This window comes from Brachycentrus maculatus, unplaced genomic scaffold, assembly GCF_059751285.1.
Source record: "Brachycentrus maculatus isolate JH-2025_06_01 unplaced genomic scaffold, ASM5975128v1 h1tg000157l, whole genome shotgun sequence".
Lineage (NCBI taxonomy): Eukaryota > Metazoa > Arthropoda > Insecta > Trichoptera > Brachycentridae > Brachycentrus > Brachycentrus maculatus.
The window spans coordinates 67568-93639 of NW_028280910.1; the positions used below are offsets into that span (position 1 = coordinate 67568).

The 26072-nt window shown below is 33.3% G+C and overlaps 3 protein-coding genes across 3 annotated transcripts; 1 reads left to right on the forward strand and 2 right to left on the reverse strand.

The window, feature by feature from the left end:
• Nucleotides 1-409: 409 nt before the first annotated feature.
• On the reverse strand, nt 410-12210 carry LOC148308547 (putative peptidoglycan muropeptide transporter SLC46). Its single transcript, XM_088261547.1, has 7 exons — nt 11877-12210; nt 6851-7111; nt 4825-4999; nt 4132-4303; nt 2466-2844; nt 2019-2259; nt 410-838 (listed from the first exon to the last, which is right to left on the reverse strand). The coding sequence occupies exons 1-7, from the start codon at nt 12031-12033 to the stop codon at nt 775-777; spliced, it is 1449 nt and encodes a 482-aa protein (XP_088117673.1). The 5' UTR covers nt 12034-12210; the 3' UTR covers nt 410-774.
• Nucleotides 12211-12416: 206 nt separating this feature from the next.
• Prosalpha3 (proteasome alpha3 subunit) lies at nt 12417-17670 on the forward strand. Its single transcript, XM_088261489.1, has 6 exons — nt 12417-12518; nt 12606-12648; nt 13980-14309; nt 14888-15018; nt 16232-16355; nt 16554-17670. Exons 1-6 carry the CDS (start codon nt 12516-12518, stop codon nt 16697-16699), a joined length of 777 nt encoding a protein of 258 aa, XP_088117615.1. The 5' UTR covers nt 12417-12515; the 3' UTR covers nt 16700-17670.
• An 89-nt stretch (nt 17671-17759) lies between these two features.
• Nucleotides 17760-25761, reverse strand: blw (ATP synthase subunit alpha blw, mitochondrial). Its single transcript, XM_088261488.1, has 10 exons — nt 25627-25761; nt 24927-25049; nt 24160-24273; nt 23141-23405; nt 22234-22458; nt 21275-21444; nt 20520-20614; nt 19527-19746; nt 18891-19153; nt 17760-18069 (listed from the first exon to the last, which is right to left on the reverse strand). The coding sequence occupies exons 1-10, from the start codon at nt 25690-25692 to the stop codon at nt 17955-17957; spliced, it is 1656 nt and encodes a 551-aa protein (XP_088117614.1). The 5' UTR covers nt 25693-25761; the 3' UTR covers nt 17760-17954.
• Between the last annotated feature and the right edge of the window lie 311 nt (nt 25762-26072).

The following is a 26072-nucleotide window of genomic DNA, read 5'->3' on the forward strand; positions in this document are numbered from 1 at the left end:
TTGGAGCGCTACGTGCAGCGCAGTCAAGGGATAACTGGAGAAGAATCATTGCTTCTGCAAGGGTCACAACCCTCAGCAATGAGGAATAAGACGGAGAAGAATTATAAATTTAGTAAAACTTTTTGTTTGAATGTATTATAGTTTTAGTCCAAATTCCACATTTTTCTATTTTAGTACTAAGTAGTTTTTGAATTATTTTATACAACCGTGTCAATGTAAAATATTTTTAAAAAAATGTTTTTTTTTTCGTGGGAACGGATTAACCATTTTCCCTTTATTTCTTATGGGAAAATACGTTTGGTATATATCCTATTTGGTATAAGTCTCATGATTTGGAACGATTAAGGACCGAGGTTCCACTGTGTACTATTAAGAAAACAAAAGTTAGGGGTTCAACATATTTCTTACAACATGTTATACCTTGGCCGTATATTATGAAAGATGATGTAAATTCAAGGTTTGCCAATAAACTGTCTTTGTAAAGTTTATTAAACAAAATGAAAAACCTCGAAATAATATATAATGCTTCTAATTTTAAGCACTTGGAGAGAGCTAGTAATTTAGTTAAGAAAACGATGACTGTAAATGGATGGAGGCATGACACAGTGGGTAAGAATCTACTTCACTTTTGTTCTTAAGTTAGATAATTTTTAACATATTTAGGGAATAAAGGCATATGTGTGAATGTTCATAGATTACGTATCAAAAGTTAAACAGTTTCTTATGTATATAAAAAGAGGGTTATCTACTTAAATTTAAATTCAATATGTTAACTTAATTATCCATTATGGGACCATACTCCGTAATCGGGTAGCGACGCTTTATAATGTCAACGATTCTGAAAAATAGGAAAAAATTACACATTATATAAAAAATGTACAGTTAATTGAAGTAACTCTGTCATCAATTCATCCAAAACAAAATAATAAATATTAAAAAGAATTCATGTACATTTATGGAAATGCAATAAAAGGTGTATTTAAATCGGAGCTAATAAATTTGATTGTCGTCATCATATATTGATAAGGAAAGAAATAAATAAAAATATTACTGTGATTTTTGTTATTTTATATTGGAAAAATCAAGATACGGCTCTGATAAATGTACAACTATTTGTACATATATTTTAATACATACTATATGTATGTGTTAAAATCACTCGTTTACGAATGTGTAATATGAATGACAATCATTTTTACTCAAGATCAAATTATTTTTCCGCGTTGTTGTTCTCATTTCTGAGGGTCATAACCATCCATTCTATTTATTTATTGATTTGGCGTTTAATTTGTAGAACTCCATTTTAATTTATGTATTAATTTTAAATCAAACACAGATTTTCTTAATTAGCAGACTCAAAAAATCTGTGTTTGATTTAAAATTAATACACAAACCATCCATTCTCCATATCTCAAAGCATTTTGTGTAATTGTTCTCCACCTTTTGGGACACACCGCGATCCGCATCGCTCTAACCACTGATGAATTTGTGGCAGCCTTGACTTGGTCAGTCCATCTAGTGGGAATCTTCCTCTTTTCTACTGCCTTTAACCCCTTCCATGACCACTAACTTTTTAAGGCTGTTATTGTTTCTTCTGACGATGTGTGACGTAAAGGACTTGTCTCAATCAGAGAGAGAAAAGTCTATCATCTTTATTTTTAGCTCTGGCGTAAATGTTTATTCTTCTCGCAGTCCAGGAAATTGAGAGCATACGCTTCCAACACCACATCTTAAAGACATCAATTCTTTACCTTTCAAGGGCTTTTACAGTCCATGAGTCTTCTCTAAACAATAATATAGAGAAAATAAGTACCCTGACTAGTCGGGTTTTTGTGGTCTTGGAGATATTCTTAGCCCTCCAAATTTCACCCAACCTATTGCAATTCGTCATTTGATTTTGTTGACACAATCTCCATTGTCTGAGCATTGACCCGAGATTAACTAAATTCTGGACTGTCTCCATGCTATAAAAGGCATTCGTCCGCCAACAATAAATAATATAATAAAATAGAACTTACCCGATGAGCAAAAAGCAGGTTGCGTATATAGAGGCTGATATGAAGTTGAAAGCCCCGGGGAATACGTCTAGTGTATATTGGTACACAAGAGAGTAAATTGGCCCCGCAACCAAAGGAATCATTGTTTCTAGCGAGGTAGTTAAGGACAACACTTTGCCCACGTCTTCTTGAGGCACAACATTACTTAGCATGGCTCGGTTATTCGGCCCAAATGCGGCTCTTAATATTGATACACCAGAACCTGAAAATAAAAATAATTCATTAATCTTTATTGTTTTTTTTTTGTGTAACTGCATAATAGCAGTATTAACTTATACTTATAAAAATGTAATACATTTTAGTTACTACATTTTGATAAGTTTTTAACTATTTGCTAAGTTGGTATGATTTATTTTTTACTACACAGCTGAAAAATATGCAGTAGAATTGGAAAATATCTATACTCACTTAAATACATGTGCCATGTTTTAGTAGCAACTGCAGTAATAATTGATTTTGCTACGCATGACACAAAGGCGACCATGGATATGATGGAATCTTCCACCTTTAGAAGTTTTTGTAGGAAAATAGCCGATATTAAAATGCCAATAACCGTGGTCAGGATGCTAAAAGCTCCGTACCAAGCAAAGTCTTGGAGAATCCAATGGAGCTTCTCTCTTACAAAGAGATAATTGACAGTTATATCGCCCTCTTGGGCAAATATACCGAAACTTGAAGAGAGCATTATACTCCACAATATCAATCTCCGGTAGTTCAGGCGTCTCTTGAAACAGGTTTTTAACATTCCAGACACCAATTTTATATCAAACATGCTGCATTTATTGTACTGAAAAATAAAAGTGCATTAGCTTGGAGTGTTATGTCTACCCAAATCAATAAATAATTTTATTATTTATTGATTTAGGTGGAATAACATGATAATTTAAATAAAAATAAAAAAAAACATCTGTAAAATACTACTTTTTTTTACTAATGTAAACACAACAGATGAAGAAGAATATGGAAAGCCTATGACGGTCGTAAGCCCCGTAAATGCCCAGACTTCCATATTCTTCTTCATCTTTGATGAGATGTCAAAAAATAATATGAAAATAACTCCTGTAATTGGAGATAATCCAGATTTTGTGAACAAGTATTTGGACACACTCAAAATGTTGTAAATAAATTATCTGGTCAAATTATAAGCTTAATAATAAAAATGAAAATGGTATTTTCTGGCGTTTCTCATGTGTGTGATTATAATCCAGGATTCGGATCTCACATACTAATATAAGAGTTTCTGCTTAGTAAAAAGCTTCTTTACATCTCACCAATAGATGTCTCTAGTGAAGTTCCAGTGATTCATGAACAAGGTTTCTAAATTGGTTCATATATATATAGAACTTCCAAGAATTTGAGTAGTGTGGTTGTCAATAATGGGTAGAATTGGTGAATGTACACGTGTGTAAAGTGATCACTTAAACCAGCCTATGACGGTCGTAAGCCCCGTAAATGCCCAGACTTCCATATTCTTCTTCATCTTTGATGAGATGTCAAAAAAGAATATAAACACAACTAGTTTCCAGAACTACACATGTTCTCATCAACAGATAAAAATACAAACTTATTTGGTCTGTATTTTCACCTGTTGATGAGAACATCTGTACTTCTGGAAAACTAGTCATGTTTACATTAATAAACTCAAAAATTGGTATTTAAAAAAATATATAGTTTATCGGCAAAGTACCCGAAATTGAGTAATACATGCCACAAACAACAGGTATTCCAAAAAGTGGTCTTATACAAGCGTTTTATTTTATACTTGGCTTTAGTTTGATGATTATCTTATGGTTACAATATGAAAAACTAAATTCGTACATGCATATGGGTCACCAGATTATGTATTTTGGAATGGATAAATTCCATTTAATAATATTACTCTCCCCTGTAAAGTAAGCCCAGATAGAGTTAGACACTTTATAGATAAAGTTATTTTTATTGGCCATCAAAATTATCTGAAGGTATAATATATTTTAAGGAGGTATAAATATTATTTCTGTCACTAGACTTTATAAATATTTCCAAAAACAATATTTTAATAAGATAAAAAATGATAAAGAAATAGTATACATACTTCATGCGATGGTAATGATTCCTCTAAATAGAATGTATATAATGTTCCGATGAATGTAACAAAGGCTCCAATGGCAAATACGATGACATATCCAAATGCTTTGAAAGCGTAAGGACTGATTAACGATCCTATTAAAATACCAGTCAATAGAATCGCTTCTAAAACTCCCATTCTGAAATAACAGGAGTAAATCATCAGTTTATTAATTACACTATCCGTTAAACATGTTTCTATTATTATGGAGCACAGATTAGAGCTATACCGGTTGCAATTGCCGGTGAGCTGATTTTCTTAGATCATCTCTCCTGAATTACAGCATGTTATTTACAACAAATTTCGGCTGTTATTTTGGTATTTTTATTTTATCTCAATATATAGTAGTAAATAAAATATGGCTGACTAAGTATTGCACCCACTGCTTGCTAAGCCGGAATAAAAACATTATTATTATAAATGTAGATAAAATTAATAGTAAAAACAAACATTAAAGAGTTTAAAATGAAGTCAAGATTATCAAAAAGGAATTAAAGGGTATTAGTTTTGAAAAGGATAATTGGACATAATTTACTCTTTATTTAAGGGACTTTTTTACGTACTATTTGCATTTACAAAAATCTAAATGCATGTTGAACGATTATATAATTTTATTAGTTAAATATTATTTTAATGTAACCTTAATAAATTTTAAAGTACCTGTAAGATCGATTGGAAGGATCAGTAATATCACTTATGTAACAGAAGCAGCCAGTGATCAGGGAACTCAGCCCTCCCAGCAAGGAATATGGTACGGCGGCCACTACAAGCCACCACGGATCTAAATCATGCCATAGCGAGAACCATACGCACAGGCAAAAATAAGAAGTGTAGCCTAAAAAATAATTACTTTATTTGGCGTTTAACTTGTAGAACTCCATTTTAATTTATGTATTAATTTTAAATCAAACACAGATTTTTTGAGTCTACTAAGTTGTATTTTACTATTAAAAAACAAAAAAATTATATTGTGACAATTATCAAACGGATATCCTAACAAGGCGAAACAATTGTCACAGTATAATTTTTTTGTGTTTTTGTTAATAAAATACAACTTAGTAGACTCAAAAAAATCTGTGTTTGATTTAAAATTAATACATAAAATAATGACTTTATATTCACCAATTCATTAAAAAACTTAATGTGGGTATTATTAATTACGAGCAAAAACTTCTTTCATATTATTTATTGACATCTCAACATAGATGAAGAAGAATATGAAAGTCTGGGCATTTACAGGGTTTACGACCATCATGAGTAGGCTGGTTTGGGTGATCACTTTACACGCATGTAACATTTACCGACTCTACCCATGATTGACAACCAAATAAGTAATTGTCGTAATCCCTGTAATTGCCCAGGCTTTTATATTCTTCTTCATCTATGTTAAGATGTCAAAAAATAATATGAAAAATAACTCCTATAATTGGCGATAATCCAGATTTGTATTTGGATATACTCAAAATGTAAAAAAAAAACTTCTCTAGTATTGTATCAATAAAATATATAGTGCCAATTTAAAATAAAAAGTAAAGGTCGTTGAAGTTCATATTATATAATCAAATACCAGAATTGTTTTCTTTATTACAACATGGGTCAAAAATACTGTGACCCTGGATCAGCAATTAATAAAAAAAAAGTATTTTTAAAATTATTATATCATAATAGCAATACTGATAAAAAAATGTAATAAAAATAATAAATTCTTAAATCTTACATAACTTGATATTTGAAGGTAATTTACACATTTTATTTACAGTGGAACCTCTCATAACGAGTTTAATTCGTTCCAGCAACTTACTCGTAAAGCGAAACATTTTTTCCCATAGAAATCTATGGAAAATACGATAATGCGTAAAAGTCACCTCTTTATTAGGGCGAGGCTTCTTAATGTACGATTCAGTTTCTCATGCTTTCAGCATTTCTCTAATTGTGCAAGAAGATTGTTACTCTGATACTTCTTCCTCCTCCGTTTACAAACTCTTCTCCATGATGTATTGCTGTGAAGTACAATGCAACTCCATAAGCTCTTCGGTGGTCAACTCTTGGCTGTACTCTTTCATAAGCTCTTCAATATCGTTATTATTCACCTCGAATCCCATTATATTGGCTAATGACACAATCTCGTTGATTGTTACTATTTCAAAATCACATTTGACAACACTCTCTGGCCAAAGTTTTGTCCAAGGAGAAGTGAGAGTCCTCTTGGTAACTCCTTTCCAAGCTGCGAAAGTCCCGGTCACAAGTGAGTGTCTTGCCAAAAAAGGGACTCGCTCTTCCTCTGTCACTCGTTATGCGAAACATCGCTCATTAAGGTAGAAACTTTTTCAGTTTTTTTGCTTGTTATGCGAATTACTTGTTATAAGAGGTGCTCGTTATGAGAGGTTCCACTGTATATTATACACCCTGTTACTCCGGAAACTACAATTACTCTGTAATTATAGTAAAACGTTAATTGTAATAAAAAATGTTTCAAAGTGCGTACATATAACAAAGGCACTGATAAAAAATACATATTTTAGGAATTATAGGAGGGGTTCATTGTATTCTCTACAAAATTACACATTTTGCAAGATTGATATAATAAGTGTTGTAAAACGAGATGATATATATAATGGTGACTGATAAAAACAAATTAACAATACGTAAATTTGCTAAATTATGAATATAAAAAGTATTGACTTACCGAGCATAGCTGAAAGTAAAAGAGGTTTTCTTCCATTGGAATCAGACCATGGACCGAGAAATAAACTAACGATTGCGGGGAAGATTCCTGTGACTAATGACTTTATCATTATAATTTTGGACGCATGATGCTGCACCATCTCCTCCAGGTGCTTGGTTTCATTGGCCTCGTTCGAGGACACCAGAGATTCACACAAAGTGTCATTGTATCCAAATGTTACCGTGCAAGTCCTAAAGATGATCAAATTACTGTAGATAGTCTCTGTAAAACCAAAAAATATTTAATGCTGTAGTGTGGTGCATGTATACCCTAGCAACACCAATGTAACACAAGTAATCTACTTTTTTTTAAAAAAAGTAATAACCCGCAAAACCTCTACTTTTAGAGGCTTGTCTGCAGGTAGGATAGTAAGGCTAGGGAAGGTAAATGTAAAAAATACATCACAAACATCCAGACCAATTGAAAATAAATCTTTCATGAATTCATTTTGCAATCGGCGGGAATCGAACCCGTTACGCCAGTTTCGCAATCGAGTGTCTACCTCTATATGAGATTCTTTCCAAATTATATCACTTACATTGAAAATAAATAAATCTGTTGGGATATATATAATATAGAGATAACGATCCCTCTAGGGCTAAATCTATTATTTGGATACAAAGATTTAGCCAAAAATAACTCAAATAAACTCAAAGATTGTAAATGGTTGTTACAATTTTTAAAACTAAAACCAATAAAGATAACAAGATGACATTATCACCTTGTTAATTCATAAATATTGATATTAGATAAACAATCAATGTAGCGGCCTATCTGTACACTTAACTCTGGCCAGAGCATTTTAAGTAACAAACTAAGTATTACCAAGGTCACATAGAGGTAGGTATTATTCCCGGTAATGAAAATAAGAATTTAATTTCAATGTACTGTCTAATAAAAGAAAACAGTAATTATGACCAAGATGGCTCAGGACCAATTGGGCAATCTACCAAAATTAAAAAAATCTACAATTTCTAGCGTTGAAGTATCCCAACCATTTACAAATTTTTCCAAGCGAAACTCCGACTTCGTCATATGAAAAACATTAGCGATACACAATGAGTGGTATAGACGGTAAAATTAGACTCATGTCACCCTGTTTTGAAAAGGTAAAGCGGACAAACAACGAATGAAGCGTGCAACTTGCATCAAGCAAATTGAGAAGGGTAAAAAATCTTTAAAAAATTGTCGAGTTCAGATTACTGATGGAAATAAGGTAGATAGAGGAAAGAGTTTCCAAGAATCACTGACTAAATTACAGAATTTCATATCTCTGCCAATTTTTAAAAAAAATGCAGTTTAGATGTTTGGCTCAATCTGGTAAACGTGAATATATCTTGAAATCTCATAATGTTGAAAAAATATATTAACTGAAATGAACTTAGATGTTTAAATGGATAACGTGCTAACGTCCTCAGGGGTTGTTATACAAAATAATTCAGACGTACTGAAAGCGTCATATGAAAATAAAACGCTTGATGTGCTGTCTGCAGAAATGAGCCTACTTTAATGTAGAACCCCTAATACTTATTTGAAAAAAGCGAGAGATTTAGTCATGATGGACTTTCAAGAAGAATGTAACTATTTAAGATGATGGAGCAGTAGATAAATACGGACTTGACAACATAAAAATTCTATAAGGATCAAATCAATATTTTTAGATGAAAGAAAATTCAAGAAATGGGGGATAAAAACTCTTTACATAAAATTTTACTTTAGTGAGTGCCACTTGGAGCCAATTTCTAAAAATACGTTTTTACACTGACAGAGGAGAGTATTTATAGACTAGTCAAAAGCTGGACAAACTATTGATTTCATAAAATTATTCAGTACAGTGGTTTTAATTTGTTGTCACTTCTACATAGAAAATTATGTATCTTACTTAAAATTAGAACAACAAAAGCATTCCCCAGCAACTAGTAATATTAATTACTCTCAAATTATATTAATATACAAGACTAATACTTATAACAAGGTTAAATTTATCTAAGCAAGGTGAAAATTCAGGCAGTTGACCCGTTATATTAATCTAGAGACACGGGAAATGAAAATTAATTCATATAAGATAAAATCATACAAAGTGAAGTAAGATAAATAATAAAAACCATACTAAAAACATTCAGTGAGATAAGTTAGTGCTAATTTAAATAATAATAAGCATATGTAGACTCATTTATGATAATTTATAATGCTAATATAATTAATTTTATGCCGCTGAAAATGATTTATGAACTTTATCATATCATTTTGACATAACTCATTGTAAGAAATAATTTGTAATGGAAGAGAAGCTGAAATGCATTGATAGAAAATTATTATTTTAAAAGATAATGAATTACATAACAATCTTATTTATGGAATAATATAATATTTAATTATACTATTATAACCATTATTAAAAGTATTCATCCTGTGTGATTTTGTTCTTAAAAAGAATAACCTCCAAAGCCTTATCTTTCTTGAACTAATTTTGAGAAGCTAGATTATAAGAAATGCAAATGTTTAGATTTTCATATTCCTTTGCCATGAATTGCTTTTATTTGAAGTAGAATGTTTGTGATTTCCCATTTTATAACTTAAAAAATAACTTAGTTTAAAAACACTATATATCCTTTGTTTACTTGATAATGTATAATTTCAATCAGTTTCAAAGCAAATAGCTTTTTTTAAAGGAATAACCTTCAAAGCCTTTATTTTAGAAGTTGTCTGCAGGTTAGGATAGTGAGGATAGGTAAGGTACATGAAAAAAAGCAATTGAAAATAAATGTTACTTGGACTTATTTTGCAATTGGCGAGAATTGAACACCCGAAGGCTGTTTCATAGTTTAGTATCTGACCAGCTACACCAAGTTGCTTGTCTCAAAACAAATTAACAGTCGAATCAATACATTATAAGAATACAAATTTGGCATTTAGGACTTGCTATTTCAAAATTTTATACTGTAGTATTAATGTAAAAATGGTTTCTAACCCTTGACCTTCATTATAACCATTAAATTATTACAAAATTATTTTTCTGTTCCTTTATTGTCATAATGATAACCACAATTTTATCTTTGGGCTATTTATAAGTTTATATCCTTGTATAAATAAAACAGTCAGATTGCGGTCCCTTGATTAGTGCTGCAGACGTGAGTCAGAGTTTCTAGGTTCGCATCCACTGTACCACAACTTAATTCCTTTAATTTTTTTATAGCGGGCCGCTTTTATTTTTATTCATCTTTAAAAAAATCATCTTTTATATGTAGTTCTTTAATTTTTAATATGTAATTTAGAATACACGACTTTTGGTAACACGACAGAAGTGCATGTTTATAAACAAGGCATGAGATAAAATTCTGCACATGCTTGAGGGCGACCATTAAACTGGAAAATATTGAAGTTTACTTATGTATGCTATTATCAACATATATTATAATAAACAACTATCACACATCGATGCAGCTGCATACACATTGTTTGATAACACTGATCGACAAAATTTGACTCTTTGTCTGGTAAATTAATTAGAATATCTGTTTTTTATGGAATAATTTGCTCTGATTTCAAATTTGCTCAACATTTTATTTTTTATTTTCTTTGTGAAACGAAATTAAAAAGCTCATTATGGTTCAATTAATTTACCTACATGTTTTAATTTTAGTGAAAATGTAGCGATTTTAAACAATTTTATACAAGATAATAAAGCCCTAGGATGAAACAGGTATCTTTTTCATTTTCTGAATTCACAATTACTTCTTTCCTGAAAATCACAGCACATGAGCAATGAACACAGTGAGCGATTCCACCAAGGAAAAACGTTATATGGAAAAATTGGATCCAAATATGCTTGCAGACTGTTTGAATGAACACTAAAAAGGGATGTTCCTCAAAAAAAAATATAGTAGAAAATCGTTAAAAACTGCATATTACTTTAGATTAATAGGGTCGGGTTGTGGTCCCGTGGTTAGTGTCGCGGACTCTTAAGTTAGAGTTTCTCGGTTCGAACCCACTCTACCACAATTTGATACCTATTTCTAATAATGAGCCGCTTAGGCTCACAGAAATAGTATGAAATTTAAATATTTGTATAAATAATAAAAACACAAACATTTATCTTTTTTTTTAAATAAAAATAATGATAATAAGTAACTTGAATTAAACTCACTCTAAAATAGTATGACTTATTTTATTTTGTATTACAAAAAAACCCTCGCCCATTGCCAAAAATAATGCAATGCAAATTTGATATCAGGGTAAAATATTCCATTAAAATAAAACAGACATTGTAATTAATTAATTTCACACACCAAAAGTTATATTTTGCTATCTAAGACTTTGAAATACATAAACGTGAGTGAAATTTAAAAAAAAACTTAGCCTGGTGAAATACTTATAAATTTTGTGGTTATATTTGGTTATAACGAAGCAAAGTACATAAGAAACAAGTATAGTTATCCATTGAACAAAATTAATATCAACCCGTGTAATCACAGATTATATGGTATGAATCTAGTAATTATTTTATAAGCAAACTGTACATCAAATAAAAAATTATTTTAACATGAGGTTATTTGAAAATTTTATTCGATTAAAGCAACAATTTTTTTAATGAATTAAACAACCTTTTTACAAATGAAAATAATTTCAAATTATAGTCATTTTATAGGATACAAATTTACAAAATGAATTTATTTTCTTAATAAAAGTCTAGTGTGGAAATAATGAGATCCTTTATTATGGATGCTAAAAATAAATAAATGTTAGGATTGAAAAATATTTTACATTTTAATAGACAACAAAGGATTGAAAGATGCACAAATCTAATAATTCTGTTATGTCTACATATTTCATAAATTATACCTATTCGGAGGTAAATAATTATTATTGATATTTTTTTATCATTTATAAATATACGTTTATACATATTGCTGCCCTGAAACATGGTTTTCATCGTGAAAGTGCAGAAAATCGAAATTGATTTGAATATAATTGACATGCTACATACCTGATAAAGCGTAAGCAAAGAAAAATATAAAAACAGGAAACTCTGATATCGTTCTCGACCAGTGCTTTCTTCTGGTAATAATTAAATCTGCAGTACAAGTATCATTATTTTGAGACTCGTTGCTGGATTCCGTATTTGATTCTTGCGGATTTTCCATCGTATTTTAAAAATATATTCAAAATGATTTATTTGAAAACCATTGCAAATTTTCGAAGGTTAAATGAACGGATGGCGTGTTATTTTATTAAACATTCAAGTTTTTTTTTTAATATAGCAAAAAAAAACAAAATCATAGGAAAAACTTGTCTGACAGCAGCAACTGACAACACAAAATCACAGACTAACTAATTTATATAACAAAATACAAAACTAAATACAAGGTATACCTTTCAGTTTTCGCGCATGTGCAATTTGGTATTGCCATCTTTGAAAAAAACAAAGTTCTTGATTCTACATTGGTGCATAAAGTTAGTTGTATAGAAAAAAATGACGCCATCAGCCTCAATAATATATAATAAGAAATAATACAAATCCGGCGCTGTCATCTTCTATTCCTTTTTCTGTATTGGTTAGGTTGTTTGTCAAGCGTTGTTTAAAAATTTTAATTAATAAATAAGTTTATATTGCTAATAATTCAAAATGGTAATTACAATTATGTCATATGTTTACTGATTATTATAAACAAAACATATTTGGAGCCCTTGATGTTATTCTTTCTTGTTTTTACAGGCTCGCCGATATGATACAAGAACTACAATATTTTCGCCTGAAGGTAAGTTTTGCGCATTGTATACGTAAAATACCAGGATTTACTAACGAATTTCTTATTTCTTTTCGTTTTTATCTACTCGACGTATATCTGTATACTAATTATCTATCATAGTCAGCATGATAATTCTAAACTGATCATGATAATTCAAATGGATTTGATCTCATCCAATTATTAGTTTAACTTGATTTAGTGTAGTAAATTGTTAGACATTATATAGGTTTATATGTGTTCATAAAATTATCCTATAAATATGAGTTCATCTCTTTTAGTAATCTTCCTCTAATGATTTGTGATATAGCAATACCGTTAACATTAAAATATCATAGATGGGACTAAACCCACTGAAATAATTAATCTAGTCTTGGATACTGCAACGTGATTTGCATCACTTTGGGATGTGAAACACCTATATAAAAACTAACTTTCGATATTTTACATAAAGCACATTATTTACATCTTTTAAATCAATGACATCTTTAGACAGAGTTAAAATAAAAAAGACGTGAAATTAGCTCATTTGTATTTTCCTTGATAACATTTCTATTGTAATTATCAATAGTCTGGGAATGCGCTTGAAAGGCGAAGGCGCCGTAATAAAATATACAAATTCAGTAGAATAAAAAATGTCTGTATTAAATTATATCATTATTAACAATTTACATTTTAAACACATAAATAAAAGTTAAAGGATAGGTGAACCATGATTTTATAAAACCAAGTTTAAGTCACCCACATAAAAAGTCTAGTTCATATCATATCGATAGACGGTTCTACAGTTGTTAGCTTTTTAGTAGAATAGTTATTCTGTATTTTTTTTCTTTTTAAAAAAAAAATGGAAATAGTTATGTTTTTATTATTTACACAAATATTTTGATTTCATACTGTGAGCCTAAGCTGCTCATTATTAGAAATAGGTATCAAATTGCGGTAGAGTGGGTTCGAACCAAGAAACTCTGACTTACGAGTCCGCAACACTAACCACGGCACCACAATCCGACACTTCTAACCCTTATACGCACAATATCTCATTGTGTGTTATCTTGATCGTGAATTGGACGAAGGCAAGGTGATCAGCCCATCGCTTTAGTTCAGGGTGATATTAAATTAATATGAAAGTGAAAACCACACATTTTTATTTACCCCTCTGAAATCGAACCCAGGACCTCCAGCATGGTAGCCAGATATGCTAACAACCACTACACTATGGAGGTGGACAAATCATTGTATTTTTATCAATAATTTAATAAATTTTTACTCACACAAAAATTAAATTAAATTTAAAAGTAGTCCATAGTCTCATGTCTTAACTAACCAGTAATTGTGTTTTTCAGGGCGCTTGTATCAAGTAGAATATGCCATGGAAGCCATAAGTCACGCAGGAACCTGTTTGGGGATCCTCGCTACTGATGGAATTCTACTGGCCGCCGAGCGACGCAACACCAACAAGCTACTGGACGAAGTCTTCTTCTCCGAGAAAATCTACAAACTCAACGAGGACATGGTGTGCAGTGTGGCGGGTATCACCTCCGACGCCAATGTCCTGACTAATGAATTAAGGCTGATTGCGCAGCGATACTTGCTGCAGCACGGAGAGTCCATCCCGTGTGAACAGCTGGTGTCATGGTTGTGCGATGTGAAACAAGCCTACACACAGTATGGAGGTAAATTTATATGTATTATAAAAAAAGTTTTTGCATTAACGGCGCTAAAAACTTCCACGTGCAATGGTGATAAGTATTTTGTACATATGAAAATGTGATATAAAAACGGGAAATATGTGAATATTCCTAAATGTTGCTTTTATTGACCATAGTTGAAGTTGAAATGTATTAATTTTGTAGTGTTAGCTCTGGTAAGTATCTAAAAACGAGAGAAAAATACATCGCAAGTAGCCGCTTTCGCTTGTGTAGCGGCACAACCACCCTCAAGAATGACTTGCGCCCTACTAAAAGGAGATCGGCAGAAACAGTATCAAACCGCGTGTACGCGTAACACAGGTGGTAGGAGTCAGAATAATCGGCCGGTATGTGTGAAAGTGGATGAGACGAAGATTGTTAGCAAAGACAGATTAGTGTGGCGTACTATTCTCTCTGCCTACCTCTGCGGTAAGGGACATAATGGCTAGTTAGTTAGGAACTTTTTAAAAATTGTTTTAGATCTACTGGCCACACTAATACCACTTTAATAAAGAAATTTTAGTATTTCTGCCCATTAAAAAATAATATTTCTTGAATTTTAGGTAAGCGCCCATTTGGAGTTTCGATTCTCTATATGGGTTGGGACAAGCACTACGGATACCAGCTGTACCAATCTGATCCCAGTGGCAATTACGGTGGTTGGAAAGCTACATGTATCGGAAACAATAGCTCTGTAAGTCTAATTTTTTAAAATATATTTCATGTTACAAAATTATACAAACTTCATTTAAATATATAATTGTTTATTCGCGAGTGGGGTAAATGAATGCGGCAGCTTTCATTTCTATCAAGTTCTATAGATTATTGAACATTTGAACTATGTATGAGGGGGACCCAAATGTAACGGGAATTTCGTCATTTCTTTATTTTTAAATATTTTAACACCAAATTTTGATTATTAAGTTTTCTCTCTTGGCCACAATGCACCTCTGCAAATGATCCTTCTATTGTTTGTTTTAACTCCTTCACAGTGGCAAAACGTTTTCCTCTCATGTCCTTTTTAGAAATCACAGGAGGCTAGATCACCTTGGAAAAAAATTCAGGGTCCTCTTAGAGCTGATTTTGAAGCTTAAAACATGCCTGAAGTCGACGCTCCCTTTGCTCGCCTGTGAGAAGGCGACAAATTTGGCTGCAACTCTTTGAATAAAATCCTCTGAATTGAACTCCATGAACTCACGGAGTTGATCAATGGCTCGGCGACGGTCTTCACGAACGAGATCATTGATTTTGTCAATGTTTTCGTCAGTTCTTGACGTTGAGGGGCTTCCTGAACGGGGTTGGTCTTTAATTGACATTTCTCCATTTTTAAAATGTGAAAACCACTTGTCGACTCTGGTTTTACTTAGAACAGCATCCCCATAAACAGTCTTAAGCATTACAATACAGGAACATAATACAGGAAATAAAATTTCACGGCGTGCGTTGCTCTCGACTTTAGCCATCACGTTTTTGGCAAAATTGAAAAAATTGTTTCACAAAAAAAATCCCACATACGAACTGATACACTCACAGTGACAGAACTTCGCACACTAACTCAGAAGACGTGTCCCTAACGGACACCGGATCGAACAATGAGTATCTCCACTCTCCCTACTCACTCCGGCGCAATTCCCGTTACTTTCGGGTCCCTACAAATGTTTTACAGTATTTTATTTCACCAATTAAATAATTTGCAGAGAGTTGCTATAGTGGCAGCTGGTTTTCACGATATTTAATATACTCGTACATACCTTGTTTATATTGCCAATGAATAATGCCAGAAAATTTTTAATTCTTCTACTCATAATCAATAACACAAAATTATTGTACTTCACTTGACGGAATCACGTATCACCGTATATTTCAAAGGGGGAAGATTGATTATGAAATTTGTATTGACATTTTAGGCTGCAGTTTCCAGTTTGAAGCAAGAATACAAAGAGAATGAGACCAACTTGGCCCAAGCGCAGGCTCTTGCAGTCAAAGTTATTAGTAAAACATTGGATATGACCAAGATCACTTCAGAGAAAGGTAATAGATTTTTTTTTTTTTTAATTGAGAAATAATGTACAGTGCAATAAATTTTTCTGTAGAATCGGTGAGGACATCACTGTTGTCATTGATGATTTAAATATTAAACCTAAATTTCAATCTTAAATTGAAAAACTGATATTTAGTGTGTTATAAGCGGTTTCTTTGCTCATACTAATTACTGAATCTTTCCCGCAGTTGAAATGGCGACCCTGACTAGAGAAAATGGAAAGACCAAGATAAGAATTTTGTCCAATGCGGAAGTGAGCGCGCTTATCGAGGAATTCGAGAAGGGAGAGGCACAGGCCGAAGCAGCCAAGAAACAGCAGCAACAGAAGCAGTGATACAATCATTAGCTAATAAAACTTTTTTGTAATAACTGAATCTTGTTCATAATTATTAACTAAATGCGGTATTAAATTTTTTTCATAAAAAAATTGAACATATTTTTAATTACTTTGAAGAAAACTACCTCTCGCTTATAGCGTTAAGAGACTGCAAGAAAGGGATCATTTTTATTTCTAAGATGCATTTTCCCCAGAAAAAGGGAGAAAAAGTACCACTTTTTTATTGGCAAATAAATTCATATTAAAAAATGATAATCAATAGTAATATTGTTGAAATCTGTTAAGAAAGAGGGGAGATAGACATAAAGAACTGAACTATGTATTTACTTATATTTCAATGGTGTGAAAAATTAAATTCATGGTACCATTATTACTACCATTAGTCTACCTCAAGAATCACCATGCCAAAACTTCTAAACTTTGTTAGCGACATATTACATATTGAAAGGGGAGAACTGAGGGAGTGGTAACCTTTATGCAATGGTTTTTTTAATGGCATTGAAAACAAACTTTCTAAGCCAAGCATAATTTGAAACTTCAGATTTTTATAAATATAAAGGGAATCTTTAAAATCATTTTACACAGAGATGTTAAATCAAATATTCTTCCTGAGTGAAATAGCCTACAATCTCGAGCAAATATCCCAGAAAAACACTTGCATGAACAGGATGTAATTATGTATACCGTAAAACTTGTGAATATTTACTCGTAGAACATTGCAATACTATTTCTATGGAATACACAGTGTTGCCACTATACAGATTAGTGACACAAAGTTGTTATCTGATCTTCTTACATTCCTAAAAATTCATGCATGGTGGAAAACATTTTTTAATAAAAAATCTTGCACCCCAGCCAATTCTACCATTAAGTTTGTCAAAGTATAGTTCTTTTAGTTTTGTTCCTAGATGTTTTGTTTTAAAAGCACAAGATGGCAGATTATAATAAAATGAAAGGTGGTTTATCAATTTTGATTTTCTTTATTTCAAATATATTTGGGTAATAATAACTTGTCCGGTAAACGGAGAATAACATTTAAAAATAAATAAAAGCCGAGTTGGTGTGTATAAGTATTTAATATTTAAATATCGATATTATACTCAACTGGTACATAACAAAAGATGGCAAATTTAAAAGTAGACTTATTAAACAAGTCTCTGCACATATATTACATAATCTGACTGACTCCCTTTACCGTTGAGTGAGCTGATGTTCCCCAGAAGATATCCTACACTTAACTAACAACTCCCGTCTAACCGGCGAAGTTGGCGATGAATTCAGTGACGAGCTTCTTCAGTTTAGCATCAGACTCTGGTGAAATCTGTCCCTCCTTGGCGATGGTTGCGAGCAGTGACTGTTCGCTGGTCCTGGGAAAAGAAGAAACATTCAATTTATCAATGTATTACTGGATAAAAAAAATAGGATAGATTACTACATATACAGTTGTGGGTGTTAGTCTGGCTACTGTGATATGTATGTATTTTTTACTGCAGTCTGTGTATTAATTCACCACTTACACAAGAACTATTGCAATGTTAGTCCACTCAATAAAATTTATTTATCAAATTGATTCTAAGGATTATCGTTCACGCAGAAGTAATATCACAGGCAGTTTGACAATATATTTAAGCATTTCTGATAGTGACACGTTGCCAGTGAAGATATTTTGGTAAAATATTGCAGTTATGCAGCTATTTTTATTTTATTTTATGTTTATTCATTCATATTATTTTATTTTTATTTATTATCATTACCCTCATATAAATGTCGCATTACTAACAAAACAATAATTAATGTGGATAGTAGTCACTAGTCGTGTATTTACATCTATATTCAGAGATGTTTCCCGAGATTTGAGTTTAGTGAATTGATTGCAAATACGTAGAAATATATAGAGTAAGGGTGTTTGTGCACTACCCGTAATTTTACCGTCCGGCAGTCCAGTTTTGAAAAATGAAAGTGACTGACAGTTTAGCGTGATCGAATTTACGCGCAACGTGTTCGTGCACCGATCAAGAGCACTGATTCGAAGAAAGATGGACAAAAGCACAAGCCAATCATCGTTTGAAGAGGCTAACTTATGTGCCGGATGGTAAAATTCCATGTAGTGCACAAACGTGTATTTTGCTCGGTCAACTAGCTATTGAGGGGTAGTATTGGTTAATGATAAGTGAAGAGAATGTCTTACTTGATGTGGGCTGTGAACTCCTTCTCGAAGGCGGTGATCTTTGAGGGGTCCAGCTTGTCGAGATGGCCTCGCACTCCGCAGTAGATGATGGCGACTTGCTCCTCGATAGCCATGGGCACATACTGTCCCTGCTTGAGCAGCTCCGTGAGACGCACGCCGCGGTTCAGCAGCTGCTGGGTAGCGGCATCCAAGTCGGAGCCGAACTGCGCGAAAGCGGCCACCTCACGGTACTGGGCCAACTCCAGCTTCATGGAACCAGCCACCTACATAGAAACCACATTATAATAGTGTTATAATGCACTGATACATATCGCTTCCAGTGTTTGATACTTCAAAGACAATAGATCGAGCCAAATAGTGATTTGATATTGTATGTTTCTTCTTCTTCTAACCCTTATTTGCACCCAATGGTGCATAGGGCACTGCATCATATAAACGCAGTGTTACCTTGATCATTAACACATGAAGGAAAGGTGATCAGCCCTCTGCTACAGGTACCAGTCCAGGGTAATGTTGAATAAATATTAGAGTAAATAAATCACTTATATTTATTCGACCCCCCCCCCTAGGAATGGAACCCGGGACCATTACACTGCGGAGACGGTTGTATGTTTGGTATAGTGTTATAATAATGACCTGCTTCATGGCCTTGGTCTGGGCGGCGGAGCCCACACGGGACACGGAGAGACCCACGTTGATGGCGGGCCGGATGCCCTTGTAGAAGAGCTCAGTCTCCAAGAAGATCTGCCCGTCGGTGATGGAGATCACGTTGGTGGGAATGTAGGCCGACACATCTCCAGCCTGGGTCTCGATAACGGGCAGGGCGGTCAGGGAACCACCTCCCATCACTTCGGACCTGCACAAATATATCCTTAGTTTTAGTATCGAGTCCCTGCTTCATCAAAGACATTGATGAAGTTGTAAATTTATTGAATGAACTTATTTATATACAAGTAAAAAAAATAAGATATTGATCTAAGGGTGGAGACTGACCGAAGCATTTCGTCGTAATATAACATCGTAACATCGCTCGCGGCGAGCATCCGAAACTATGGATGGAGCGCTCGGCTCGCTGTACTGACTGCCTGAATGGTCGCATCGTAACGTAACACGTTACGTACACACAAAATGCTCCGGTCAGTCTCCACCTTTAGATTCAATTCCCGCATAGTAGATATAAACATCTCACATATTCCGAATATATGAGATCGGACGGGGGGATCAGGACTGTCGAGGCGCTGTTTAGAGCTGCCCAAGACAAGGACAATTACTCTCAAGTGATAGTCGATGTCAGGGGGACCTGACATGATACGAACAGAAGAGATATTAACATGTATGTAGGCACAAGTAATTAATTTTTTTCCCCTTATATGTTCTTTTTCTATATTTGCACTATTGTTGATAGGACAAGTTAAATGAATGCCAGCCATTGAACCAGCGTAAACAAATTAACTAACTGACATACAGTCATTGTCTCTGAACTATTATGCCAGTTCCACACTTAATGAATCCGGATTTATCTTATTATATTCAGGTGCTACGACCAGTGTTTGGTTATTGCTTTTATGCATCCCTAAATAACCTTTCCAGCTAGTATTGAATGGTCAGGAATAGCAAGAAGATAGTTACATCTTGGCGGCACGCTCAAGCAGACGGGAATGTAGGTAGAACACATCTCCGGGGTAAGCCTCACGACCTGGGGGACGACGCAGCAGCAGGGACATCTGGAATATAATATTACTTAATGTTAATCTCTACTAGTACTGGACAGAAAATTCAAAATTCATGGCCTGTCATGCCATTGTTGCAAGTAATACGCTTTGATGATGGAAAGTGGTTTGTTACTCCATCGTTTCTGACATGAGTGACCACCAAGACTGGACGAACTTTCATTAGGAACTTACTAAAGGAATATCAAAGTTCAAGATATATTTTTTTATATAATTTATATTTGAAGCACTAACTTTGTGATTTTCCATTTTATAATTAAAATGTAACTTTGTTTTAAAATCACTATAAATATTTTATTTTAAATTAATTATAATGTCTACCGGTTTCGAAGCTTCTTTATAATGATTATTAAGTGATTAATATCAAGTATTAATCAGTCTTTAGTAATTTAGAATAACATTGCCAACTGGCGCCGTGGCATAATTGGGTAGCCACTCGACTGCGAAACTGGTATCGTGGGTTTAATTCCCATCAATTACAGAATAAATTCCAGAAAGATTTTTTTTCAATTGGTCTGGGTGTTTGTGGTATATTTTTCACATTTACCTTCCCTATCCCTACTATCCTATCTGCAGACAAGGCTCTAAAATAGAGCTTTGCTTTGGGTTATTCTAGCGTAATTCTTCAGACTTTTGTAAATGACAATTTCTTACCTGACGGTAAGCCACAGCCTGCTTGGACAAGTCATCATAGATGATGAGGGCGTGTTTGCCGTTGTCACGGAAGAACTCTCCCATGGCGCAGCCGGAGTACGGGGCCAGGTACTGCAGGGGAGCGGCATCGGAGGCCGTGGCCGACACGATGATGGTGTAGCCAATGGCACCTGTCATCACCAAACATGATCATAAGCAACTTTGTTTTTTATTTTTGTTTTACATTTTCAATAGTGAAATAGTTCACATTTTCAATTTCAATATTTATAATTTCAGTGCGAAAAAATACTGGCGGCTGACATATTTATTTTATTTTATAATAGAACATTCTTATAAATTTCTTTACATTTCTACTAAATACAATTTTATTAGTTGCGCTGGGCCTCTCCAAAAAAAGAGACAGCTCTTGTGCTTGAAGAGGGACTTTTTCTTCTTTTTTGTTGTTGTTAATAGTATGTATCATATTTTACATATTAATTCAATGTGATATTCAGGGATATTTAGGTTTCAAAATCACTTTTCTTATTGAATTATTACGACTAGATATGAATAATATATTGACTGATCTTTAGAAAAAACTCAATAGCTTATTAGGGTAATACTCAAGATAAGAAATTTATTGATAATGCAGAGAATATCACAGTCCAAATCTTAATAAACACAACTCTTACCTAAGGTCTTATAAATATTAAATTAATGTCTCAATTTACATACTACTACTACTACTACAATCATGCTGTTTCTCCGCAGGGGTAGGCAGAAAGGATGGAACGCCACACTCTTCTGTCCTGACATACACTCTTTGCCTCCTTCACATCCATACATCCAGTCATACATGTCCTCCAATTATGCAGACTTTTGACACCGCCAGATTTTAGGTTCTGATTGATCTGATCGTGCCAAGTAATTTTTTTTTACATTCAATTTACATTGATATTAAAAAATGGCAATTCACTGACCAGAGTCTGTCAACCTCTTGACAATCTGGGCCACGGTGGATCTCTTCTGCCCGATGGCAACGTAGATGCAGTACAGCTTCTTCTTCTCATCATCGGCATTGTTGAAACGCTTCTGGTTGATGATGGTGTCGATGGCCAGAGCAGTTTTACCGGTCTGCCTGTCACCAATGATCAACTCACGCTGACCACGACCGATGGGCACCAGAGAGTCCACAGCCTTGATACCTGGGAAAAAATGGAGACATTTTTACACCACTAGTTTGTTTGCAAGTCTTAAATAGCATGACATGGGGTAGAGAGTAGATGGCCACTAACGAAAATAAAATCTTCGAACCATTTTAAATTTTGGATCACTTTACATTAAACATATTTTTTTTTTTAAATAAATTATTATTACTGCTTATCATATTTTTCCGTAATATTATTATTATTATCAAAATTTGGCAGCCCTAAGTTGGTATGCCTATATCTCATACACTGTATTACGTCAACAATCTTCTTTTTTCAATAATCATCAAAGCGATTTTTGAAACTAGTCGGACTAAAAGCGGTTTTTAAACTAAAGTGGACTAATATAATTTATATTTGAAGCACTAACTTTGTGATTTTAAACAGACTTGATAAAAAAGCGGTTTGTTTCGAAATCGGTAGACATTATAATTAAGTTATAATATAATATTTATAGAGATTTTAAAACAAAGTTACATTTTAATTATATAGTGGACTAAGCTTGCTAAATTATTTCAGTCTGAAACTCTTTTCTAGAAATATGATAGAATCGGGAAAATAGATATTTTTTTAAGCACATTAATTTGGATTTTTTTTAAAATTAGAAATTCAGCTCATTTGAAGCAGCTTTCTACCGGTGATTTAATAAAAAAAAAACAGGTGTGTTTTTACGACTTACCAGTCTGCATGGGCTCGCGCACAGAGATACGCGGGATGATTCCGGGCGCCTTGATGCCCACACGGAACCTGGTCTTGGACTGGATGGCCCCCTTGCCGTCAATGGCGTTACCCAGAGCATCCACCACGCGCCCCAGAAGCTCCTCGCCCACCGGGACGTCTACGATGGCGCCCGTTCTCTTCACAATGTCGCCCTCCTTGATGAGCTTGTCGTTACCGAACACTACCACACCGACATTGTCAGGCTCCAAGTTCAAGGCCATACCCTATGGACAGTATGCACAATTTAGAGAATGATCCAGGTAAATAAAAGATATATCGTAGTCATACAGGAGAAAGTGACCAAGTGCATTTTTTACAAAAACATGATCATCGACTATTTGATATCTTACTAGCTTAATATTGCCATGAAAAAAATCCCTAAGGATTTTGAACTTGGAAGTATAATATATCGAATTGTTAAAAGTGACTAACTGCATTGATGTTTGTTTTCTTGCAAAGCAAAAGTGACTTAAATGACCCTCCTGAACATTTTACGTTTTGTCAGTTAGTCACTTTCTCCTGTACGACTACGATATGTACAAACATCGTAATTTTATAATCACCTTGTGTGTCCATTGAATTGAATTATTCTATAATTTTAGAAATTTCTAGAGTATAGAAGTTCTTTAAGATATTAAATTAAAATTGTATTTTATAAAATGAAGTCTCACTTCAGTTGGTAGATTTTGACACATACATTCTTACAATATATACTAATACATATTTCAATTTTCAACACTTTTTTCTTACAATATACACTAATACTAATGTGTAATACTTTTTTCAGGTAGGACCAAAAGTTTTAGCCAGGACTTTGGCTCGGTGTCCACAAAACAACCTTAAATAACTTTTAAAAATATAGGTTTATCGTGTCCGCATTACAGTTGTAGAAAAATCTATATATTTTCTTTATGTAATCATATAAAATTGATTAAACGGGTAACATTTTTGTTTGTGCAAGATAAAGTCAAGTGTTACCTTGAGACCTGAAGAGAATTCCACCATCTCATCGGCTTGGATGTTCTTAAGTCCATATACACGAGCAATACCGTCTCCAATACTCAGCACACGGCCAGTCTCCTCCAAGTCGGACTGGAACAAATATTTGCACAAATTAATACCACATAATATTTAGAATAAAAAACCTCTAGCACAAGGGTAGGGATCTGCGACCTTGAGGCTGCACGGGGCTTCTTGGGTACACAATGAAGCAGCCTATTGACTTGTGGCAATTTTTCTTCAAAATAAATCTGAATATCTTTATATATAAAGATTTAGCTACCATAACTTTGTATCTGTAAGATTCTAAAACTAGACGATGGATTGACTTAAATTTTTACACAGGCCGCCCGCCTTATGTTGAATAAGATAAAATGAACGCGGCTTTTAGAAATGAAAAGGTTCAATGTAATACAGAAACAAATGTGTATACAACATAATATGACATTTGAAAATATATATGTAATAAGTTATTTGTCCGGTATATATATGTACATAACATCATGTTATATTATGTACATATATATAAAAAATGAAATGAAAAGTTATTCAGTTTCAAGACAAGAAAGCAAGCACAAAATCTTTATATTAAAAAATTATGTAATGACAATTGAATATGGCTTTCTGTTATTACATGACACATTAAGTTATTAAAAATATAGCTTTTGATGTTTAATTTAATTAAATTTTTAGGTGATGGGTGATGGGAAAATATGGTAGGAGCCGAGTTGATAAAAAATTCTTACCTTGGGGGCAACTCCCATAATCCTCTCCTCCAAGATGGATGAAATTTCCGCTCCCCTTTTGGTGCATGATAGGTGAATCTTGCGGGAAGCGACTGATACAGCTGGAATGGCAACCTTGCTGATCTGAAATAAAAAATAATATATTTCAATCAAAATTCCTTTCACGAACCTAGAGTTGATATTTATATTATAATAATCGGTTCAAAGTCATCCCAAGTTACTACCCTCCTGTCACTAGCGTTGAGGGACGACATAAAAGTACGATTTGAGGTTAGGCCAATTACATAAAAAAAATAAAGATAGTGTTTTAGGGATTCCAAAAGAAATCCATCTAAAATTTTACAATATTAAGTGATAATATTTATATTTTAACCTAAAGAACGATCCAAACTGCTGATTACATATAAATAATATTGCGGTGTCCGAGTTACATAACGAAAATAATTTTTCGCCGGATAAAAATTAGGTAATATCTGCACACAATTCTGTGAGCAATAACACTAATTAGCACAAAATTGAACTCAATCACACTCATTTGAAACGGAAATTTGGCCAATTCTTTGGCTTATCTCCTCAATGAAGAAAATCAAGGCGGACAGTCGATGTGTAAAAAAGTGGTAAAAACACACATACCCGAGAACCGTTTTCGACACTGATTACACTAAAACCAAAATGACCAGCAAGCTTAAAAAATGAATACCTGAGAAGTGGCATTAGGCATACGCCTCGCCACGGAGGCGGCTAGACGTGCGGATATGAGAGCCATTTTTCACCTATGAAAATCTTCGAAGACAAGTAATTTCGACCGACGGCCTCTGGAGCCGCAGAAGGAAGTACGGGAGTCAAATTCAGAATGATTACGTAGTATTTCCTTGTTAACGTGTGACTTTATAAAATATTGTTAAATAAACTAAAATCTTAAGATTATTTAAGTAATATTGATTTGAAAAATATTTATTTGAATTTAGTTACACAATCAATATATTTTGTGCCATTAAATTGCAGAAAAAATAATTTATCAATGAATCTGGATTTCAGGATAAAAAACCGCGTAATTTAAATTTAACATTGATAATGAAATCACAGGTGATTTAGTCAAAATATGAATATTATTGTACTATTGTGAATTGAGACAATAATTATAAC